Below are 24981 nucleotides of genomic sequence, written 5' to 3' on the forward strand. Positions count from 1 at the left end.
AAACTTCTTTAAAAAACGTACTGATCCCAAACTTTTGAACGGCAGTGTATATGTAAGTTGATACCCCCCAATGTTCAAGACATGGTTGCGGCCTTGCGTAGACGTGTACTCTCCAGTCACGGCAGTCAATCACCACTCCAGATTAACGCATATACGTCACTTTTCGTGACGCAGGCTCAACTTTGCTTTTTGAACCGGAAGAACAAAATTGCTTTAAAAAAAATGAAAAAATAACCACTTTTGCCTTAATAATAGACATAATGAGTGCTGAAGTTGTTTTTACTGATGTGCAACCTGTTCATATATGTTAACATTTTAAAAAATGTGTTTTAGGGTTTCATGACACATTAACATTCTGACATGTCTTAGCATGTTGTTGGTATGGTTGCTAGCTTTAACATGTTTCAGATATGGGTGCGTCTCAATCAGGTGCTAGGCTTTTATAGTGATAGATAGATCAGAGAATGCTGGCTTTCTCAAGTCAACATAATAAAATGACACATCACATATTAGAAATGTTTCTCAGTTCTATTCTTAGCGATTAGTTCACCTGGTTTCGAGGTATCTGTCTGTCCTCGTTTGGCGCGGAGACAGTATTCCCAACGTACAGCAGGATCTTGGACAAAGTGAGCAATATGGCTGAACAGTTGGCTGAAGCTCATGTTTGTGGCATGGTATACAGTATAGTATAGCAGAGCGGCTCGCCACAGGAAGGGCTGTTTCCGTAGCAACACACTGTGAAGACTAGCAAGCCCCTCTTCAGTAGGATTAGCTGGTTTCAGTCCAAACCGCTTTCTCCCAACAGAAGTGGCCCATGGCTGCATGCTGTTATTCACACCCCGTAAGTAATGTGTGCCTGGGAGTGAAAGTCATAAAATTGCTGGAAGGGCAGGTTTTGCAGACAAAAGACTATACAATTAACATCAAGAATGGTCAGTTATCAACTAGATTCAACCAGAAGGATGTCAATACAATATTTCTTGTATAGCAAGATCAATGTCGTAACCAGCTGTGACCCAGCAAAATCAAGTGCTTTGCCCGCCTAGACCAAATGCAAAAATGCTACATAATGTGACACAATAACAGCCAATCAGAACATAAATTATATTTAATATACAATCTAGAGTTCTGCAGGTGACATATTTTTGCAGGCCAGAACACGAAAATCCATCATCCTACAATCAATGTTTTTTTAATGCATTTTTGGCTAAATGAAAGGTCTGTGGTTAACACAAGCTCTTTTTTTACATTTTATTCTATGACATAAAATACATCAGTAATACACCCTTTGAGATTTTTTTAAGCCTTTACTTGTCTTGAATATGGTAGTTGCTTACTAGTATCTAAAATGGGACTACAGAAGTTGTCGGGGACATTAAACGACATCTTGCTAAACAGGAAAGCTCAACTACTCACTAGTTTCACAGCCTCCTATTTATAATCACATTCTTGCCAACTCATACTTTGAGGGAAGATGTGTTTTAAATAAAGACTTAGAGTTTTCAGAAGCTTAATGGTGGTGACGTTGAAGTCTTGCAACAGTGATATAGTTTGTTTATTGCCTACATTTAGCGTTTAACGTGTACGAATCATAAACTTTTGTTGGTCACAGAGCTTATTTTCTGCCATAATCCAAAAGCCAGTGGAAAATCCTATTGGATTTTTGTCAAGGAAAACAGGGTGATGCAAACATCTGGGCTGGCCTACAGAAAAACATCATCACAACAGCACTGCATTATGTCAAGCAGCATTTTGTACCAAATAGATTTTACTATATGCAGGGCTACCTAGTACTACACAACAGCAATACGAATGAAATGACTGAAAAAAAATGCCCTGTTGTTTGTTACTTGTCACAGTCTGGACAAAATATTTACAAATCTGTTTAGTATTAGTGTTTAATTTATAGTTTGAAGTGTGTTAAAGTTCATACCAATCTCATGTCTAAGCATGCCCTCAAGCCAATGTTGCCGTGCTCCTGACAAGTTAATAGTTAGTGTTGGTCGACATCTCTCCACCATCATTACTGCCTGGGACAGAAGCTCATCAGAGAGACTTACAACCACCTGGTGACAGAATTTGAAATTACTATTCCTTTGTTATTTGGCAAAACACTAATGCCCCGACACTTAAACTCCGATATCCACACACCTCACCGACACAGCCCTCCTTCTGTAGGTACTTGCGTGAGGCTGCCCACACTTGACTCTTCGGTAGCAAGCTGCCCCCTGTGACTTCTTCAAAGTTTTCATAGGTCTCATACTTCCTCAACACACACTCCATAATCCCAACTGCCTAGAAAAAGGCATGAGGTGAGACAAATGGCAATAGTTTCAGGACTTAAACAACACTATGGCTGTGTTCCAAACAGGCGTATTCTAGTGAATTAAAATTAAAACAAAAAAAATAATAAAACCATATATTTGTTACTTTAAATAAATAGACATTAACTGGAATAAAATATTTTGAAAAAGCAAACTTACTTTATTTCAGCTGGTTGCTAAGCAAGCATTTCATTTAGTTTAACTTTAAGTACTAAAATAACAAATACTGAAATAAAAAATAATAAAAACTATATAGACATATTAAAAAACTAATAAAAATTACAAAACCACACATCAAAATTACTAAAACTTTAAAATGAAAAGAAAAAATGTAAAAATAAAAACTAATTTATTTTTTTTTTGGTTTATTATAAATGTAGCAATAAAACCTGCTTGCACTGTTTCTATGGAGCTGAAGGTGGAGCCTGACAGCACAATGGAAGGGGCTCGTCCTGTTAGTCACCTCATGACAACAGCAGATCTGTCCAATAAAATGTCTTTTTTTCACAATCCAGGCTTCCTTTTGAACATTTTTAAAAACTTCTTGATGTTCTTCATATTCTAAAGATAATGATAGCAAGGGGGTTACTAATTAGCCCCTGCTTCGTGTGTGTGTGTGTGTGTGGAAGTGGAAGCTATTGGGGAGTGAGGGCAAATGAGATGGGCAGTGAGTATATAGGAGTCAACTTGGAGTGTTTTGACTGGTTGCTTGTGTGATTTGGTACTTCTCCCTCACGTTCCGCCGTCTCTGGTGATCAGTAGTTACTTCTAATGTATTCTCTGCTGGAAACCATCCCTTCTCTCCATCAGAGAGACGCATGCCTTCATACCAACCTTGACGAGCAAAATGGAAATCAATTTTAGTTTTGAGAATTACAAAAAAAAATTTAAGTCATTTTATTTTAACTGTACCTTCACTGGTTTTGCGCAGCACATTGATGACATCAGATGGCTCCAAGCTAAGCTCATCTGCCTGTTTTGCCACATACTGACTGACACACTGCACTTGAGGACAGTCTGATTGACAAACAGACACACACACACACACACAAAATGAAACTCATTGTATAGCAGGATAAACTGTATCATAGAGACCTTATCCAGAATATAATTGCGGAAGCGTCCTCTAAGTGTATTTTTTTATTTATTTTTTATTTATTTATTTTTATTTATTTATTTTTTTTTTTTATGTGTTTTGTTTTTGTTTTGTTTTGATTTTATTTTTTTATTTATTTATTTATTTATTTATTTATTTATTTATTTATTTATTTATTTATTTATTTATTTATTTATTTTTTTTATGTGTTTTGTTTTTGTTTTGTTTTGATTTTATTTTTTTATTTATTTATTTTTTATAAATGTGTTTTGTTTTTGTTTTGTTTTGTGCTTTGATCAGAATATAAAATCGTATTTTAGAGGCGGAGCATCTAAAGCATCCCAGGATGCGTTTCATGAAGTTGGCTGATTGAATCTCTATAGAGTGAGCAGAATCAGACAAAGAAACCTAAATGTGAGTGTATTTAGTTTAGTTTATTTTATTTTTTATTTTTATATTGTTTTTATTTATTAATTTTTTTATGTGTTTTGTTTTTGTTTCGTTTTGTGTTTTGATCAGAATATGAAAACGTATTTTAGAGGCGGAGCATCTAAAGCATCCCAGGATGCGTTTCATGAAGTTGGCTGATTGAATCTCTATAGAGAGAGCAGAATCGGACAAAGAAACTTAAAAATAAGTGTTTATTTTTTTGTTTTTGCTTTGCTTTGTTTGAGTATTATTATTTGTGTGTGTGTGTGTGTGTTTTGTACACATACATAATTTTGAGGACTTTTATATGACTTTTTTTGTTTACTATCTTTATTTAACATTTTAGTATATTGAACAGTGAGTAGTTGTGTAAATTTTTGACATCACAGCTACTGCCGGATTTCAGTGTTTATCTGTACAACTATTACACTGCTCTGCTCTCTGAAATACTTGCTCAGTCATTCTGCAGTCAAAGCAAGAAATATTGCTATTGATTTTTATCCACTGATTTGATTGCCTTGTGAAAAGTAGGCTATTATATTATTGGGTAATATTGTTTTTCCCCACCCACACAGCCTTGAAATAAAAACAGAAATGAAAACTAATTTTAGAGGCAGAGAATTTTCAGAATAATTTCTACTGATCAATTTAGATTTCATGTCGTCTAACCATGCAATATCACTCTCAGTTTAAAGGATTTGACCCGCACCACCTGTGTGTCGCTACACTGTTATTTGAGGGGGATCGTGGGAAGGTTTTGCAGCACGAGAAACAGGTTTACGACATCGCAGCTAAGTTTGGGTAAGAAATGGCTCATTTTTGTTTGTTCTTCTAATCTGTGCTGTTTCTATGGAACCAGAGTTACTGTTTCACCAGTAAAGGTCCTAAGGGTCGTGACCCCGACCTTAACTGATCTCACCGATTGTATAAAGAAGCACTAGCGTTTGTCTCTGTCTTTTCATTCTCCCTCATTCATCACGGCTCTTTCAGTGGCAGTGATGGGTGTGTGAGGAGAAGAGTGAACAGATTGAATGATTTCTGCATTAAAGCTTATGTTGATTTTGAGAATATTTAATTAGAGGCTGATTGTGATGGATAGAAGAGAATCCCACAGCTCACCTTATTGATCCGCTGCTTGTGTGTGAGTGTGTGTGACTGTGTGTGAGTGTGTGTGAGTGAGTGTGTGTGTGTGTGTGTGTGTGTGTCTTCATGCAGGAAATATTCACCGGACCACAAATGCCTCATGATTTTTCTTTGGCAACATTGACTGTGCTGATAATATATATATTTCCCCTTTGCTTCCCAGTGACCTGTACTCTGTTTTGTTACTGTGTGTGTGTGTGTGTTGTAGGGGTCTAGCAGCAGGAGAGGATAACGGTCAGAGGGGTTACATGCTGACGTTTGTCATCGCGTATCTGCGGGTGTGTTATGAAACTCCTCACACTGATTTACTCTCCTTAATTACAACAGACTTCAAACGACCCAAAAATGCACCTTCATAAAACTTATTTTTTATGTCTAACCCTAAATGTGTGTTTTAATGGCATTGGTTCAGTTTGGGTTCAGTAAGATTTTTTTAAGGAAAGAAATGAATACTTTATTCAGCAAGGACACATTAAATTGATCAAAAGTGCCAGCAGTGACATTCATAGTGTTGCAAAAGTTTATATTTAAAATAAATGCAGTTCTATTGAACTTTCTATTCATTAAAAAATCCTGAAAAAAAAATATTAAGAATTGGTAACATTGATAATAATCAGAAATGTTTCTTGAGCAGCAAATCAGCATATTAGAATGATTTCTGAAGGATCATGTGACACTGAAGACTGGAGTAATGATGCTAAAAATTCAGCTTTGCATCAAAGGAATACATTATATTTTACTATATATTAAGATTAAAAAATATGTATTATTTATTTATTATAAATGTATTATTATTATTTTAAATTGTAACAAATAAAATAAAATTTAACAAATAAATGCATCTTTGGTGAACAATAGAATACATTACAAAAAACATCTGTGTGTATGTGTGCAGGATTTGGGAATGGACTACTATGTGATCGGAGAGTCGTTTGAGACGTCTGTGCCGTGGGACAGGTAAATGCTCAGTGCGATGCTTTGCCCTGTGCACTTTCTGTTTGTCGCCCACTGCTGCCCACACTCTTAGACACTTCTGTTGTCTCTGTCTGAATGGTTTGGTGGAGGTGGGAAGGTTTGAAGGGCACAAAGCCAAAGAAAAAACTTGAACTCCCACAGAGACACAGAAACTTTCAGACTTCATGTGAACCTGAAATTCTGGCTCTTAGTATTAACACAGATTATGAACTAAAAGCAGTCAAGTGTGCAACATACATGTGAACCCAATACAATTTAAAAACATCCCAAGACTCATCTCATGAAGTTGGTTGAGTGAATGTTTAGAGTGAGAAGAAAAGACAAAAAGCTCAAATGTAAGCGTGTTTTACATATTTGTTTTATTTTGTGTGTTGTGCTATTATACTGGGTTTTTTTTGTGCTGTTTATTTATTTAGTTATTTAATAGTCTTAATAACTTTAATAATTTCACTATTTTGAATGTTAGTAATAGTAAAGAGTGAATAGGTGGGTTAATTTTTGGCCACTTCTGTATTATTCAGTATTTGTCTTTTTTTGTCTCTCTTTCAGGGTTTTGGACTTGTGCAGGAATGTGAAGGAGAGGATTGTAAGAGAGTGTAAGGAGAGAGGAGTACAGTTCCCTCCGCTCTCCACATGCAGGTACACACACACACACACACACACACACACACACACATACTCACACACACAAACACACACACACACACACACACACACACACACACACACACATCTATCTTTCTGACCTTTGACATGCTGTCCATAAATAAGCACCTAGCAATCATCTGGAATATTAACATATAGTGTTATGTTTAATAAATTACCCACAAGGCCATAGCAATGTTGGTGGCAACTTCAGTTAATTGTAAAAATCTAGTTTGACGCAATTTGTTATATTGAATAGTGAACGCTGTTCATTCTGATCTCACCTTTACCGTCACACACACAGAAAAAGAGGGAGATTTGGACTGAAGTGCATTTCTCAGTCATTCATTTCCTGTCTTTGGCTATCCAGCTGCGTGTGACATGATTGATGTGGCCATTTAACCTCTGCAAAATCAGATAACACAAACTCACAGCCCTTAAACTTTCACTGTCTCAAAGTCAAGCGTCACAAAGGCAGGCCCGGGATAGAATGCATGTCAATGTCCCTCTCTTTCTTTTTGTGTCTTTCTGTGGGCATGAAAGATCCCGCAGAAGCCGTAAATCTGATTTAGCAGGAAGGCCGTTAAGATAACTGATTATAGAAACATCAAACTCTACTGATCCTCTTGGAAATCAGTGATTAGAGGTGTGTATACCAGCAGAAACATAGAAAACTAAATGAAATTGAGCAAAAATTGATTTCTAGTTTAATTTCAATTTTTAGATTTGACTTTTTGTCTTCCTTGGTCAAATAAAATCTATATTTTGTAATATATTTGTATCATGATTGTGAAAATGAACTGTACAATTTATTGTGCATGCTTTTTTTGTACCATTGATGGAGAATGGCTATAAATCTTGCCAGAAATTAACAACTAACTGATGTATAATAATGTAACTAGCTACATTTTGTCCAGCTTCTTCGTTTCTAGGAAACCCAACAACTTGAAATCAGTGCATAGATTTTGTGTAATGTACATAATTATGTAATCATTGTACACGATTATATAAATGTACATAATTATATAAAGTGCGCTCAGTATTTTTAATAAAAAGGTAAATTAAAAATAATTTTAAGACAACAGATATTTTAAAATATTAAATATATTAAAAAAAAAATAATCATGGCTGACTGCTAATGGCACATTTCTGCATCGGTAACTGGAAAAAATAACACTGTTGCATGATGCTACATCCACACCACTAGGTGTCAGTATAAGCTGACGGCATATCGGCCAGTGCAATATAACAAAATGTTGCTGAGTGCATCTTTAAGTAGGAACTTCCCAGAAGAACTTGGAATCATTGTAACTTGATTTAAAAAAAAAAATCTGTTTCCCTCTTTCTAGAGTTACACAGACGTATGACGCAGGTGCTTGTGTGTATTTCTATTTTGCCTTTAATTACCGGGGTCTGAGTGATCCTGTTCACGTCTACGAACAAGTGGAGGTAAGTACAGTATTGAGTATTCCTCAGTATTCACCTGTGAATATATTTCTCAGTTTTAAAGCCGTCAAAATATACTGTTTCAGCTGTAGGTTTCGTGGACTTCTGTTAAATTTAAAACAAATAATTGGTTCCATTTTTAGGCTTGAAATAAGTGGATATTGAGAATTTGTTTCTTTTTTTTCGCATTTGTTATGTAGCATGCAGCCCGGGAGGAGATTCTGGCCAACGGAGGAAGTCTGTCTCACCACCATGGAGGTGAATTTCATCACACATCACCTGAAATAAATGAATATATTCACTCACTCTGATCTCTACTGAACAGAACATATATAGTACTCGGCCTCTAGACTCAGCAATTCAGCTTTTTAGAGAATTGCAGCGTTTGGGGCAGTGGTTTGTCCTGGTTTATTGGATCTGAAACACATGACTTATCTACATTACCATCCGCCTGCTGCTAGCTAAACATCACCACACTCATTAATCACAGCCACACACACACACACACACACACACACTTTTATATTGCAAAGAAGAGAGAAAATGACGTGCAGGTGATTTTTAAGTTTTGGATGAACTATACTTTTAAAATGAGAGAGGAAATGGTGAGCTGATATTTATAAAGTTTCCTGACTGCGATCTAAATGAAAGAAAGCCATGCTGTGTGTGTGTGTGTCCTGGGGGAGTTCTGTGTAATTGTGATTAATAGCTGTACTGCGGTACTATCTGCCTGCCGACAGGCCCTTTTGTCTACACACAATCACAGCATGACAAATGAAGTGTGTGCGTGTGTATCTGGAAAAACAGATGTAGTCTGGGCTTGCGAGGTGGGAGGGCGCAGGAGAGAAAGGCACAGTTTACTAACCTGTGTTTACTGCAGGTCAGAGCTGTGAATGCATCCAAGCACATTTGCCAGACCTCCACTCGCTTTAAACACAAGCGCACACCGTTTCTTTGTTACACGTTGGCCGTGTGTACACATATCTAAGCAAACTAAACCAATAAAAAGATGCCATTTGCACTTTAAAAGGACGTTGTTAAACAGATAAACGGTTAAAATAGATTTGCTGCTCTGTTAGAGATAGAGTTAAAAAGAGACCGCACACACAGCCTTTAGGGAGAGCAAGATGGAGAATGGAAAGAAGTAACGATTTCTGATTCATTAATGAGTCATTTTTTAACTGACTCCTTTTCAATGATTTGGTCAAACCAATTTGCAACGCATTTGTCATCTGACTGTATAACTTTGGTAGGAAGTGGCTGTCATATTGAAAATATTGACAAAACAACACTGGACGCAATCGATGTAAACTAGTTAATGTTTAATACTTAACACTATGGATTTGTTAAAACAAGTAACCCTGGCAAACATAACTAACTAAACATTTATTTCACTACAAAAATTGTTTGTTCGTTTAAAAATTGCTCAAATGAATCAGTGAATCATTTGTAAGCAGTTCATTGAATTGAACGGTTCAAACTAAACGAGCAACCCTACCAACAGAAGTAACTGAACATTTGTCACTACAAAAATTAAGGGCTTCTGAGGACTTTTTAAAAGTAATGACTCAAATGAATCAATTAATCATTTGTGTATTTCAGCTGTTCATTGAAGTGAACTGTCCAAATGAACCTAGCAACCTTATCAAACAGAACTAACTAAACATTTATTTCACTACAAAAAAATGGCTTCGTAAAATATTTTGGAAGTAATGACTCAAATAATTCAGTGAATCATTTGTTTGTTTGTTTACTTTGTGTTCATTGAAATTAAACAACCAAGCGTACCTAGCAAACAGAACTAATAAAAATTTAACTACAAAAAAGAAGGGCTTCCGAGAACATTTTGAAAGTAATGATTCATGAATCATTTGTGAGTTTTGAAATGAACTGTCTAAACGAACAGATTCACTAAAGTGAATAAAACATTCCAGCGCTCACCAGAACATCTATCACCTCTGCTGCCCATCATCTCTAGTAGTAGTGATATGTTTTAGACTAATGTGACCGCTACGAAGTACAACATTTTATTTTTTTTGGTGCCGTGACCCGGATTCTAAGAATTCTTGTTGGACTTCGCTGCAGGAGTTTTGTTTTTCGGGTTTGTTTGTTTGGCACCAGGCAGACATGCTTAAAGATTTCTTCTGAGCTGATCCTAGAGCACAGCATGTGTAAACGCACGCCTGAGGATAGCGTAGGAGTACGAACAGCATGTGCGTGTTTGTGCAGGTGAAGACCAGGGGTTATAGGGGAAATGAGTGCATCAGCCCTAAACACACTCAGACCACTTCCGCTTTATTCAGCCATTATTGGACACACACATCTATGCTTTTGTCTCTGGCTTGATTTTTTTTGCATGTCTCAGCTGTGTGAAAGTGGTTATGAGAGATGAATAGTGACAGGATAGTGATGGAAAGAGAGCGCGGGAATATGGGCTGATGGTGAGATGATAGATGTGTAAATTATCTCCGTGATGGAGGCAATGATGCAGTCATGCCTCCTTCTGTTTCTGTCTGCCGCCCAGCAGAGACACAAATACACCACTGGGGGTTTGAGGAGGGGCCAATGTGCTCCCCTCCTGATTGGCTTGCTGTGTGTTCGGTGGGCCGGCCGTCTGTTCTTTCATGCAAGATGACTGGCTCTGTCGCCGCAAGACCTATTTGCATATGTATGAGAGAGTCCCAGATTGGGGTGTTGCTAATAGCGAGCTGCCCTTGCCCCAAACCCCGCCTCCTTCTCAAACAGTAACGTATTATGACGAAATGCCGTCTGCTCGCTTATCAATCATATTAAACGTGTGAGACAGAAAGAGAGAGGAGACGGGGACATCAAGGTTCCCTAAACTGCTGCTCTCACAAACAATATGTTGTGTGGTTTTATATTAACCGAACACTCATAAAGGACATATCATTGTTTTAATGATGTGGGAAAGAAATCATTATTATATTATATTATATTATATTATATTCTTGTTGGAAATTGGTTTTAGTTTTTATTATCCGTTAAGAGAATTTCAAGTGTGACTTTTGCTGATAAAACCGATTATTATTAATTTGATTTTTTTTTTTTATGTAAATGTATCTGCATTGGATGATACTGGATTATTGTTTATGCTCATTTCCCCTATTTTTGTATTTAAATTACTTTTTCCTTCATCTAACACTTAAAGTTCACAATAATTGTATAATAATGATGTAGTAATAATAACAACAACAATAGTAATAATGACTTGATAATTTAATGATGATTTAATAATAATGATTTAATAGTCTTTAATAACACTGTTTAATGTAATTTTTAACAAATCTTGAAATTAATATCCATTTTCAAACTAAAATATAATATTGGGATGCCTAAATTCTCTTGAAGCGTTTAAATCGAGTGTTTTATTTATTAATTAATTTATTTTTAACAAATTTGTGTAGAATTTGAATATCAGCCATTTATTGGTCACAACTTATTAGCTTATAGGTTTTAATATCGTGATTAATAGAGTTATGCTCAGAACAGCACCCTGGCAGCTACCCACGATTCATTGTATTCATTTATTTTATGATTTGAGTGTCATACAAATTTTTTGAATTGTGGTTACAAGTAGTTTTGATATGTTGTTTGGTATTGCTTTATTTTTTAATGATTCTTTTTTTGGTAAAGTTGTGTGATCATTTAGTTGACGTTGATGTATGTTGGGTGGAAGCTTGTGGTATTTAGTCTGAAGACGAGAGAAGCAGACAAACAGACAGACAGAGGAAGAGTTTCTCTCTCTCCGCTGGGAGCGCAGGCAGCTTAATGAGTTTGATAGTCTGCTGCTCTCCATAAATCACATCATGCAAAACATCTCAGCGTTTCAGCAGTGCCGCCCACCCCACAACATCCATCATCCACTGCTTACAGCCGCTCGCACACGAGAGCCATTCACATCCTGCTGTCTGCCACACACGTCTGCTCAATCCCTCTCTCTCTCTCTCTCTCTCTCTCTCTCACAGTGGGAAAACTCCGGAAGGAATGGATGAAAGAGAGCGTGTCCAGCGTGGGGCTCGGCATGCTCAAGTCGGTGAAGGAGTATGTGGACCCCCAGAACGTTTTTGGCAACAGAAACCTGTTGTGATTCACTAACATTCTGTATCCGCACATTTTCTATCATCATCTAGTCATATTTGATTTGAACTTCATATAGTCCTGTCTTTTTCTTGGTGTGTGTGCGCACAGTAATACGATAAACCACTTCTCTGTTTCCCATTAACTCGGTCCTCTTGCGTTATTGTCACCTTTGACCTTATCTTTAGTGAGGTGGTCACGTGACTTCAGTTCTCGGCGGTCTTCCTGATTGAACAGGTTTTTGATACTGTAACGTCTGGATGCTTCTGTGTCTGGCACTACATGTTGTGTTTGGGACATTAGCAGTAACTGAATTATGCTTTTAAAAGCTGTGCCTTCTGTCCGTCTGTCTTCCACTCCTCTTTCTGAGTGGCTAAACGTTTACTGTCTTTTATCCTCTCTTCCTTACTGTACTTTTGCCTTTTCTATGTCGCCTGTCAAACTAGGTGTATTATAATTTTTGGGTGAATCTCATAAAAGAAATGTTCTATTTGTATATGAACAAAATACATAAAGACAATGGAGCCAGTTTTTTTGGCCCATTAAGACCACTTAAAAATCTGCACAATTTCCCACCAAATCTCACTGGAGTAACATATATAAAAATCGTACAGTAATTAAAATTATTAAAATTATTCATATTACAAAAAATGAAAATGGGGGAATATGCTTAGCTGTAATAAAAAAATCTGTCTCAACTAAAAATAAATGCTTCAAAATTCTAAATTTTCTTGACGCAAAATATATTTTTTACACTTTATAATAAGGTTGTATTCACTAACATTAGTTAATGCAATATTGACATGAACAAACAATGAACAATACAGATATTATTATAAATTAATTTCCACATATACATTTTAACTTCATTTTAACTGAGATGTATGTGTATTTTAAATATGTATGTGTGTGTATGTATATATTGACAGATATAGATATATACAGATATATCTATCTATATAAATACAGACCCCCCCCCCCATGCATTAACTAATCTATGTGACCCAACTTATTGTAAAGTGTTACTTTTTTCTCTCTCTCTTATGGAGATGGAATATGATCTGGACATTTTTGTGAGATTTATCCTTTTAAGAGGTGCAGTTTGTGTATTGAGCCAGATCTGATGAAAGCTCCCCCTGTAACTGGGGTTTAACAGAGATGTTGTCTTCAAGCTTGTGGTCTGGCTGACAGAGGTTTTGGACGGAGTGGATTTGGTTTGGCTTGATCATCTGAATGATCTGCATCAAATGTCTCCTTGTGTTTCTACCAAAGACTGTCAGCATCTCTTCAGCCACACACATCTGTTCGTCCTGTATATAAACATGGTTTGAAGAGTATGTTCACCGAAGATCCATCATGATAAATTGTATTTTTTTTAACACAACATATGCAAAAAGCCAGAGATGATCTGAACTGGGATCTAAAACATTATATGCGACTGTTACATCATTCGATTTGTATGCATTCAACATTGAGGGAAAATAAGTGTGGCTTACCTTATCTGTTGTCAGTTTGCACAAGTGGTTTGACTTGTGTATGTAGGAGATGCTTGCTTTCAAAGAAATAGTTCACTTAAAACAGGAAGTGTTCTCATTATTTACTCGCCCTCGTGTTGCATCAAACTGAATGACTTTCTTCTGTAGAACACAAAATGAGATGTTCGGAAGAATGTTCATGCTGCTCATTTCCAGACATCGGAAACATTATGGAAAGAGATCAAAAGTAGTCCAAACAGTTAAAGCATTATATTCCAAGTCTTCTGAAGTCATATGGCAGCTTTATATGCTCCAGTTGAAATCATTATTTATTAAAATCATCATGTTATGAGACACATGACCACTGCCGATGATCGCAGACCTGGTGCACATTAACACATTATTTGAATTATGTGCAAACTGAGAGTTACTGCTGATACTTCCATGGTGCTTTTTTTAATTCACTTTCAATATGCTGAAAAAAAAAGCAGCATGAAAGCAGTGTGATTTTTGGAACAGCATGACATTGAGTTTGGACCTAATGATGACAGTTTTTATTTTCAAGTGAACTGTTCCTGTAGGCTACCAAGTTGTGCGGACCTTAAACTCTGCTGCTCTTTGAAGAAATAGACACAGCCGTTTTAAAAAACGGATTTAGTGTCTTTAAAGGGATAGTTCACCTTCCGTTGCTGGTCCCCATTGACTTCCATAGTATGGAAAAAAACACTATGCAAATCAATGGGGACGAGCAACTGAAGGTGAACTGTCCCTTTAACAGTGTGTATCCTATTCAACAGGGCTTAGACTTCTCACTTTACTACAGTGGCACTTTTGTAAAACATTTAAGCCTAAACAAATAATCCAATAGCCTTGCAGGGTCTTTATTTTCAGACGTCCTGCCCACTGCTGAGAGACGCCTCTCCTCGAGCCTGTCAAACGGGGCTGTGATGTTCAGCAGAGCTTTTTCACCGCTTTCCCAAATGACACTACCATTTATTAAGTGTCAGAGGAGCTTTTTTTTGTGTGTTTGGAATCCATCTGTTTCTGAACTTTTTTTTTGTGTGTGTTGCTGAAACGCCGAAATGAAGGATCAGACGAGGTTTTGTTGCCCCTCGGAGTGATTCCTGAATGGTTTCATCATCAAACGTCTCATGTTTCACTTAAAAAGCAACAACAACAACAGCCGTATTAAAAGATTTCAATCTGAATATTATGAAAGCTCCCTTGTTTTCCCACAGATTTTCTGGTCATGCATTTAATATCAGAGTAAATTTTGTCAAAGCTGTTTGTGCAATAAATGAACCGAACATGTCAGAACATTTTAGATCTTATGTCCTGTCATTATTGCAAATGTCATATTAAGTTTATTTTTCTGTCTGTCCAATCAGAGCTCTTGTCTGAAAAGCACACTTTCTCTTCATGATCGCTTCATAGTCTGAAAAGCTCACATTTTCCAGTATGCGTAGTATGCATGCAGTCCCCCAACACAGTGCACTCAGCCTGATCTTTCATTTCCAGGGTGACGAATGTTCCAGAAAACCAGACTTGTAACATCTTTCTTGATCGATTATTTGCTGCCCAACACTTATGTTTTATGCACAAAATTAGTTTAAAAATGCAAAATAATATTGCTTCTGAGATGACAAAAATGTATACTGCAAATGTATTTAATATTTTGCATACTCCTCTTTTTTTTTTACTTATTATCTGTATTGTTTATATTATTAAACAGTAAGGTGTAAGGAGGACATTTAACATATAGTGAAATAATAAACATTAAATACACAATATTTATTAAAAAGTTATTCAACTAAAATATTAATATTCCACCAGCAAATATAGTCCCTCTAGATAGATATAGTCATAATTGTTACTATATTGTGTCGACCAATCAGCATCCAGGATCTGTACATAGTTGGTATGGAATACTGTGCATAAAGTAATACTCCTTAGAATGCCTTAAAATGATTTAAAATAAAGTTCTACAAATTTAAGGTCTTTCATATTTTCATTCACTCCTCCAACAAACTTTTCTTTGAAGAACCAGGGTTCAGACAGCCTTGTAAAACGTATATGAGGTAGATACAGTAGATATATATATATATATATATATATATATATATATAAAATATATAACGTGTGTGTGTGTATGTTTATATATATATATATATATATTGCGACCTGTACAGCCGTGCTACGTAGAGTACGCAGTTTGCGTAGGGCACTAAAAAACTTTCCATCCTAATTTTAGTATTAAACACAACAAAACCGTTATACTTAAAATATGTAATCATACATGTTAAAATACGCATTTTACGATGAACGCGGTAAGCCCACGCCACCGCCTCATGTTGCACCTGCAAATGATCAGTTGATGGACAACCAACTTTCCGGGAAGAGACTAGGCTACAGTCTGGCGCTGAGATGCGAAAAAGACATAATATAACGCTCACGTGCAGCACTTTCAGGTATGTATTCAATCTGGTTAAACTTCATGTTTTTAGTTATCAAAGTTAACGAATGCGAAATTGCGACTACAAGGCGCAACAAAACAACAGCAAGAGAAGCTTAGTGTTTGGCGAATGAATCGTTTGATCAATTCGGTTCCTTTGAATCTCAAACCAGTACGCAAAGAGGTCTGAATGATTCAAACATTCGAATCACCAATCTGCTGCTGACGTCACGAGTATTTAGAACGCTTGTCGCAGGGATTGGCTTTAAACAAAGTCCTTATAAGGGTATTCTACAGTCTTTGCTTTAAATAAGGAGGGTCTCTTTTGGTGGGTTCGGCGTCAGGGTCACCTCGTGAAGCTGGAGGTAGGGCAACGCCTGCAAGGTGGGTGGGAAGCAGTGTTGCCAACTTAGCAAGTTTGTTGCTAAATTTAGCAACGTTTCAGACTATCCTAGCAACGTTTTCTTCCGAAAAGCACCTAGCAACAAATTTAGCTATTTTTAAAATGTATTTGGCAACTTTTAGCAACTTTTGATAAGTGACTCAAACGATAAAAAGGCACAATTTACCATTTAAATTACACAAAAGAGGAAACCAAAGATGCCTAGCAGTACACACATCACAGGAATTAAGCTATTTGCAATTGTTTAATTTAATAGTATTTAAAATGGTTATTTATATTTTAATATTATGAATTTATATCGTTACGAACAAATCTAAATGAACATATATAAAATATATGTTTTTGTTGAGATTTGACACAATTTTGCGTCGTGATTACGTAATGACATCATCACGCAATGACATCACAACATGATTTAGCAACTTTTAGCAACAAATCAACCTTCCTTTAGCAACTTCCCCTGAAAATTAGTTGTCAACACTGGTGGGAAGCAGGGGGCTTGAACTAAGACTGAACAATTTATAGCATGTTTACATTTTGGTTTAAATTTCTTTATATCTCAATATTAAAATGCGATGTAGCGTCAAATACGTGACATTCTAACAATGAACTGAAGTTTATAAATCCCCATTAACCTAGATGCACTCCGAGATTAAAGGTTCAATTGAAACGTTATGCAGAAGAACATTTTTAACAACACAAGGGTGCGTAAATAATGACAGATTTTAATTTTGGGGTGAACGCTAGTCCTCTAGGATGCCATTGATGTGCCCTTACTTAAAATGTAGGTAGGCCTACCTTGAAACTTAAGTAAATGTACTTAAGTAACTGATATTAAAAGTCCTTGTGTATTTTAATACCAATGAGATACTTTAAGAGTGCATTCCCATAAAGGTATCTTATGATTGTCTACTTTATACAACACTGATGACTGTAAAAGTCATGTCAATTCATCGGTTAAAAGAAGTAATTTACCTGAAGTTCTTAAAAACTTCCGTAAATCTGAAATTTAATTTTAATTGTAATTTTAAAATATTTAGTCACTTATTGTAATCTACGGATAACGTAAATCTAGTTTCTGTAAAAAGCCTTTGGGAGCGAATCATTGTCTAATGCGCACAAATGCATCCCACCACACGGTGTCACTGTTGAGTGGCATCCGTCTGGATTTGTTTTGAATACAATGTTGCTTCTAGGAGCCCCTGAGCACATTTCCGCTGTTACTCCTTATGTAACCCAGCTGATCACACCTGACTAATGAACTGAACTCATTTGTGCTTCATGGTCTGAATTATGTATGTCAGGTTAGTGAGACGTCTAAAATGAGCAGTACTGCAGGGCCGCTAGGAGCAGTTTCATCACCACCTCCACAGCCTCGCTGTCAGAATATATTTCTCTTTCATTTTCACCAGAGAGACTGTAGTGAACCCAACCAGCCAGCTCTGAGATGAATATCAACATTACAAACTGATTTGAAGCACACAAAAAAACTAAACAAAAAAAAATCCATTCATTGTAAAAAAAAAAAAAAATTCTCAAAGGTGTAAAGATTATTGAATTTTAACATGAAAATACAATTCCAGTCTTTTTACTTAAAAAATTCACGTTTCATTTATTGGGAAGTTTACTAGCAATTTCTGAGTGTTTAAAAAGTGGCGTAGAAACCAAAGGTCCTTGAGGGAATGCAATACTTGTGCAAGGCAACATGTATGTTTTGCGAGTGCCTGCAACATTTCTCTGGGAGCGCAATGCTTTTGCGAGAGAATGCGTGTTTTACGAGAGAACACATTTTCCTCCCATCTTGTTTTTTTTTTTTTTTTTCATCACCATGTCCTCTTTGGGGCTCTATAGTTTTCCTAATGTTTACGCAGAACATTTTTCAAACTACACACAATAAATTTCCAACTCATTATTACTAGCAGCACGTTTATTTGAATTGGACAGTTTACACTTCCAGAAATCATGCTTCAGGATTCTCAAGAAATCTCTGTCAGACAAAAGGAGAGTTGAACCAAGAGAACAAGACAATTCAAAAGAGCCTCATCACTTACATAATGCCTCAGAGAAGTGGTAATAACAAGAAGCAATCCCCCAAGAAATCATTGGGAATAATGTAAGACATTCTGAATAATGCAGTTACACAATATGAAACTATTCCTCCCCTCTGCGATGCAACAGCTGCTTCCATGCAGGTACATTAAATCAAGTACTGAATAATGAATTATTACAGGTAACCGTTCATCCCTGAAGCAGACACTTCTTCATGCAATTACATTTTACTCTTTATCAATTGACATTTTATCTTTGTTAATTTCCCAAGAGCAGGTGGACTTTTAGCACAAGGAGGCTTTCAAACCACAACACAGTTATCAAAGTGCAGTCACGTATCAAATAAACCAGAGGCCACTTCAGGACACAAAGGAGCGTGGGACAGGGGAGAGAAACGAAATGTCTGATCTGAGTGAATGTAATAGCTGCCCTCAAAGCTTTAGACGTTTTCCTGAATGGAGGAAGACGTTCTGTAGAGGAGCCGTGTTCAACCGTCCTGTGACCTCTGACCTGACTCAACCTGGAAGTGCAGATTTGATCATAGTACATGTTTGATCACAGTAGATGGATGAACGCAACTAAAAAAAACTGTGTGCACTTATATAAATTTAGCTCTGTACAGCCAGTCCATCCCTGACGGAAAAAAAAAGAGATGCATAAAACAGCCCCTGATATCATTCACCACCCTTCCCATCAGCCAACAGGGTTTATTTTTACAAAATTTATAAAAAATAAAAAATAAAAACACCAGATAATAACCATTTATCATTATTAAGAGAGAATGAGAATTACAAACAAAATCAAAAGTAAATCCTTTGGATACATTGCGGTTTTGAGAATTTGGACAGAAAATCTTTAAAGGGATAGTTCACCCATACTAGTTTAGTATGTATAGCATACATAGTTTACTCACTCTCAAGCCATCCTAGGCGTATATGACTTTCTTCTTTCAGACGAGAAAGAAGAGAGAGTGGTGTCCAGCGGATGACGTAGGCGTAGCGTAAGCTCCGCTGAGAATATGCTAGTCTCGCGAGAACTAAGTTTTGTTTACAGCAAAGGAAACTCAGTCTCCTCTTGGCTTATATCGAAATCCTCCGACATTTTTCTTTACAAATCCTCATTTTGTACTACTAATTCATGATCAGTGTTTTGTTTCGCTCTCTCCTCTGCGCTTCTGCGTTCGTCACTTCTCACTGGAGCTTACGCTACGCCTACGTCATCCGCTGGAACACCAGTATCTCGTGAACGCGTGTACATCAGTTAGCGGAAGCTAGAGATTACGGTTTAAAAAGTTTTAAATATGGATATTTTTCTTACACAAATGCATCACTTCACTTCAGGAGGCCTTTATTAACCCACCGGAGCCGTGTGGAGCACTTTTTATGACGGATGGATGCACTTTATTGGACTTCAAAATCTCAACACCCATTCACTGCCATTATAAAGCTTGGAAGAGCCAGAACATTTTTAAAATATAACTCTGATTGTATTCATCTGAAAGAAGAAAGCCATATACACCTAGGATGGCTTGAGGGTGAATAAATCATGGGGTCATTTTCATTTTTGAGTGAACTATCCCTTTAAAGTCCTAAATGATCCTTTATGCAAAATATAGGTGACTTTATTTTTTTTGTTTCCTTTTAGGCTGACCTTGACAAGTTTTTTGAGATTTAGCCAACTGATAGAGAGGATGAGAGTTTCCCTACAATGAGATTCTGGATGGAAAATATGTGTATTTTTACTTAGTAAAGGCACATACATGTCTCAGATTACGCTGACAATTTCACAAGAACTCGCATGAAACAAAAAAAGAGAAGGTGGCTGTCAAAAGCAATCTGAAGATAGAAATAGGCCCAAATGGAACCTGCAGACATTTTCTACACTTATTTTATGGGATAATCTGTTGAAGAGAGTAATGCACTTCTGTAGTGTCTGAAAACATGATCAAATTAGCCAAAATATTTAATAACCAAACATGTGAGGGGACAGAAGGTTATATTTTTTTTTAAATAAATGTTACAAAGCTACAACTCTGAATTTCTGGGTTACTACATCAAGTATTTCCTTTAATCATTTTTGAAATGGTTATCAGGAGTCGGCCAGTCAGAATTATTACAAACTTTATCATTAGGAAATATAATTTACATGAGGAGAGGCATCACATTTATATTCAAAAAGTAATTAATAAGTAATTAAAACTACATGGAACCTAAACTATTGCGGTGAACTACTTAGAATGTGTGGATTCAGTCATTCAGTCTGTTTCCTAAAGAAAGCTGTTGTATGACTTCGCACAAATCATATAAATGACTTTTATGGTACTTTTAGGGCTTTGGAGTCCTTTTGAAGCTAGAAGCATTAGACCTGTGGTGCGTTTTCCCGAATGGCGACATAATTCACTGCTTAACTACCATAGAGAGCATTGTTGGAGAAACAAACTAATTATTCGCAACTGTTTCCCAAAAAAGTAGGAAGTTTGCTGCACATTCATCATTTGAACCATGTTGGTTAATGACGTCAAGCAGGTAGTAGTCTCGCGTAGCCAGACCTTCAGACTGACGGCTGAAGGTCTGGAATTCATGGCAGCTTTCATTGGCCAAGGCCCGCCCATGAGGACGTTTGACTGACATGTCAAACAACCAATCACAGTTCGTTTCGTTCGTCGTCACGTTTTGGGGCGTGGAAATGTCGCCACAATAACAGACCGGTGTGTAAAACTCTCGGATGTATTTGAAAGATTCTGTGCCGTGAACTTACAATTTTTCACATACTTTTGAAAATCCAGCATTTAGTTGATCCTGATAAGCGCTCGTCGTCACAGTGGTAAACACGACGGCTTTCTTCTTTCGTAAGGGGGGGTTTGGCGTCACCGCATCTTTGTTTCCAGACGGAACGTTACAGAAAGTGACACACACGTCTCCCGGAAATCCTGTAGAATTCAACCAATCCGATGACGACTTCGAAACTCCTGAAGTGTTTCCACTTTTGTGTGACATATGCATCATCTGTGTTTAAATTAATTCCCGCCCAAAAGGATTTTCTGCAGTTATCGCTTTACTATGCACATGGTAGACCTTCGCGTTTTGAATGGCCATGCTATTAAAATGTATATAATTCATGTTATTATTTGCCAGCATGGACAACGACTGTCATGGATGTTTTGCAGCACAAAATCTGACTGAATGGATAAACGATGGAAAATAACGGTAATTTTCATTTGTTAGGCTATTTTATCTAAAGCTTGTTAGAGGTAGAATTCTTTAGTGAAATAAAGTAGCGCCAATATAATATTTATTGTAATGAATTCGAGAGAGAGTGAGAAAACGTGCGAGCGAGTGAGTGTGAAGCTTGCAAACTAGCTGCAAACTAACGTGTCGCCCTCGCATTGTGAGTTCTGCGGGGAATCAGATATGTGTGTTTAGACGTAGGTCGGATGTCCAGATATCGGATATGTATCTGATTTAAAACCACATTTGGAAGTGGCTCAGATCGGATGCGAAAAAATCAGATCTCGTGCGGACGTTTGTGTTTACACGCGTGCAACAAATTCCGATCTGTGTCAGATGTGAGCAAAAAAATCTGCCTTTGCGAAGCTTTTTGCGAATGTTCATTGGAACTATGGATTTGGGAAACACCAAATTGTTGAACTATGTTGGTAATGACAGAACTTGCAACAATAGTTGGCTATGATTTTGGGAATCGCACCCCAGTACAAATCTTCAGAATAACTTTGTTTGTGTCATGAACAACACAAGTGTGAATAAATGAATAAAAACACATTGCTTTGTGATGTGAAACTGGCCCAAGACATGAGGGAACATCCATGATGCATGCAGTATGAACAAGAGAGTAGAGTGATGTTGAGGACGGGCTGCATGCATTATCATAGGGGTTTTACCAAGGCACAGAGTACACCGCTGGAGTGGATTTGCATTGCAAGCATTGCCAAGAGCCCCACGGCTCCACGAACCCCTGATCCTGGAATAAATACATCAGCTAAAACAACAAAGGCAAAACAGAGAGTCAAATCCTGCATTAGTAATTTCTTCACATGACATACGCACAGTACAGAACTGAGCTCCAGTGCTCAAGATATGCGTTCATTCAACAAGATCAAAGCTACAAAGGGAAAAATACGCTATGATACCTTTCAAAAAGCAGCAATCCTCCTTAAACAGTCCCTGCTGAGAGTAGCTTACACGCACAATAGAGTCTTTATGTTAGCATGCTAGCCCTAAAGTAGCTAATTCAGCCATTTAGCTTCTGGGCGTAAACACATCCCTAAGGTTCTCCGTTGCTAGCTAAACGTGCAGTCTTTGCACTGTGGAGACGGATGCAAACTCGGTCGCAGTTGCCTGAAGTGCTCACAGATAGAGCAAATGCCCGATAGAGGGCGCTAGTGAGGTAATGGCTGCTGGTCTGAAGCGTGCAGCAGAGGTCAAAACTCCTTCCGTCTGCATTGCTGCGGGTCAGAGAGAGTCGCTGGGGCCTGCGCAGCTGCAGCTGGTTGCCGTGGCGTCTGCGTTACGTGGACTGCCAGGACCGGTGGTTTCCTGGCTGCGCTGGTGTCTGTGGTGTAGCTCTTCCCATTTGGCACGATTGGCCTTGATCAAGTCAATCATTGGCTGTAGTTTGGGGTTTAATTTGGCAAATGTCTGAAAAGGAGGAGAGAAAGAGTTGATTTATGTAAACCTAATATGCACCAAAATTGTGGACGCGCAACCTTTGACAACAACGTAAGATAGTAAGAAGTTTTTCTTCACCCTTTTAAAAGTCGATTTGTCTATTCGTTTTGATACACAAACAACAGTAAAAAAAATATACACATGTAGTGTACTCCAAATCTTAAAAGTATATTAAAAACTGCTTGCAGATAAAATATTAATGAAATAAAACACCACTTAAGTTTGCGTAAAGAGAGAAACGTTCATGATTGTTTCTTAACTTGCACTTTTAAAAACTCCACTTTGTAATAATGTAAAATAAAAAGCTGTACTTTAAAGTACATTTTAAATTATTTATTTTCTAAATCTTTTGTCATGCTTTAAAGGCAGAGTGAGTGATTTCTGGTAGCCAATGTTGATATTTAGAAGTATATTTATTTTGATGTATTGACTAACATACTAACGCACACGTAAAGTACTTGATCATAATTTTAACTGTAGTGTGCTATTCAATATTACATTTAAAGTTAATATATTTTAAATGTACTAAATTGCAGCTTCAACATTACAAATATGAAATTACAAATACATGACATACAAGTTTAGACTAAAATAACCAAGTATATTTTAGTTGACTATACATTCTTGTCAGTACATTCACTTTGACCATATTTCAAAGACAATAGAAGTAATTATGAATTTACATATAACAATGTACTTAAGTGTTCTACTTAAGTGGGTTCAGCTAACTGCATTTTACATAAATGTAAACAAATACATTTTAATTTAACTGCAATTTAACATGCAATTAAGTGTCTGAAAATATCACTGTGCATTCAGTTTGTATATTCTTTTAAAGCATATTATTTATTTTCATAATCAGTACTTGTTTTAATGCTTAAGTGTAGGCTACTACTTTTAACAAGGGAAATATGCACAACTATATTCAGAACCCTCTTATTAAGGTTAAGGATTTTTACTAGAATGTGAAGGGAAAAAAAGGCGACTGTATTCACTAGAAATTAACATTCAAACAGGAAGAGACAGATTCTTGTGATTCTTTCTCATTTCACTGTTCGGGAACATCACACATTTTTAGTTCACTCTAAAGCATTAAAGTGAGGAATGACTGCACATGAATAAATTAGCTGTTGTTTGTTTGAGTCGCTCAGTGATACAACTGTCATAATGCTGCCATGTGCTGGAAGAACACTCTTCATGCTTCAGGGAAGTGTTTGGATGAATTATCTGTTGCTACACACAGAAAATCTGACCATCAATCGCCAGCTCAGGGGTCCACAGCAATGCTGCGGGGAACCGCCAATTATTGTTTGATCTGAAATTTAAAATTATATTATTAATTAAATAAAAATAAAACTGCTGAAAAAATGGTTTATCCGGTTTTAGAACTTCTAGAATCAGGTATTGGGGGTAAAACATACAATATTATAAAAACAATGTATTCAAACAATCAATGCGCAATTAAAATTGGATATAAACAAACGTTTCTTCACTCAAGGGCGGGGTGTGAGGCAGGGCTTCCCACTATCACGACCCTCTTCAATATCTGCATTAAAGGGGTCATATGACGTTGCTAAAAAGAACATTATGTTGTGTATTTGGTGTAATGCAATGTGTTTATGCGGTTTAAGGTTAAAAAAACACACTATTTTCCACATACTGTACATTATTGTTTCTCCTCTATGCCCCGCCTTTCTGAAACGCCTTTCGATTTTTACAAAGCTCATCGGTCTGAAAAGCAAGGTGTGCTCTGATTGGCCA

General features: G+C 36.8%; 3 protein-coding genes and 3 long non-coding RNA genes across 7 annotated transcripts in view; 3 read left to right on the forward strand and 3 right to left on the reverse strand.

Annotated features, from left to right (window-relative positions):
• The window catches only part of LOC107725827 (uncharacterized), a 4854-nt gene extending 792 nt beyond the window's left edge, over window positions 1–4062 (forward strand). The window contains exons 2-3 of the long non-coding RNA XR_001638167.1: window positions 3721–3834; window positions 3940–4062. This is a non-coding gene — a long non-coding RNA (uncharacterized LOC107725827). The remainder of the gene's footprint in view (window positions 1–3720; window positions 3835–3939) is intronic.
• The window catches only part of LOC107725825 (alkyldihydroxyacetonephosphate synthase, peroxisomal-like), a 41276-nt gene extending 28462 nt beyond the window's left edge, over window positions 1–12814 (forward strand). The window contains exons 14-21 of one of the 2 annotated variants that reach the window (XR_001638166.1): window positions 4538–4650; window positions 5201–5270; window positions 5888–5949; window positions 6517–6606; window positions 7962–8061; window positions 8259–8316; window positions 12045–12424; window positions 12463–12814. Coding sequence is in view for 1 of the 2 variants with exons in the window: in XM_016535225.1 (XP_016390711.1) it covers window positions 4538–4650; window positions 5201–5270; window positions 5888–5949; window positions 6517–6606; window positions 7962–8061; window positions 8259–8316; window positions 12045–12166 (615 nt within the window). In the remaining variant the exon portion in view is untranslated. Of the gene's footprint in view, window positions 1–4537; window positions 4651–5200; window positions 5271–5887; window positions 5950–6516; window positions 6607–7961; window positions 8062–8258; window positions 8317–12044 lie in introns of both variants that reach the window. The other variant, XM_016535225.1, reaches the window with a different exon arrangement.
• Window positions 385–2402, reverse strand: LOC107725826 (uncharacterized protein KIAA0895-like). Its single transcript, XM_016535226.1, has 3 exons — window positions 2152–2402; window positions 1934–2066; window positions 385–856 (listed from the first exon to the last, which is right to left on the reverse strand). Exons 1-3 carry the CDS (start codon window positions 2281–2283, stop codon window positions 510–512), a joined length of 612 nt encoding a protein of 203 aa, XP_016390712.1. The 5' UTR covers window positions 2284–2402; the 3' UTR covers window positions 385–509.
• Window positions 2677–3375, reverse strand: LOC107725828 (uncharacterized). Its single transcript, XR_001638168.1, has 2 exons — window positions 3237–3375; window positions 2677–3158 (listed from the first exon to the last, which is right to left on the reverse strand). It is a non-coding gene; the product is annotated as an uncharacterized LOC107725828 (long non-coding RNA).
• Window positions 12815–13773: 959 nt separating the features above from the next.
• LOC107725816 (uncharacterized) lies at window positions 13774–14948 on the forward strand. The gene is made up of 2 exons (XR_001638165.1): window positions 13774–14195; window positions 14390–14948. It is a non-coding gene; the product is annotated as an uncharacterized LOC107725816 (long non-coding RNA).
• A 7883-nt stretch (window positions 14949–22831) lies between these two features.
• Window positions 22832–24981, reverse strand: part of LOC107725813 (dual 3',5'-cyclic-AMP and -GMP phosphodiesterase 11A-like) — a 55419-nt gene continuing 53269 nt past the window's right edge. The window contains exon 19 of the mRNA XM_016535213.1: window positions 22832–23190. Coding sequence (XP_016390699.1) covers window positions 23005–23190 — 186 coding nt within the window. The 3' untranslated portion in view covers window positions 22832–23004. The remainder of the gene's footprint in view (window positions 23191–24981) is intronic.

The sequence above is a fragment of the Sinocyclocheilus rhinocerous genome, unplaced genomic scaffold, assembly GCF_001515625.1.
Source record: "Sinocyclocheilus rhinocerous isolate Xijiao unplaced genomic scaffold, SAMN03320098_v1.1 scaffold1568, whole genome shotgun sequence".
NCBI lineage: Eukaryota > Metazoa > Chordata > Actinopteri > Cypriniformes > Cyprinidae > Sinocyclocheilus > Sinocyclocheilus rhinocerous.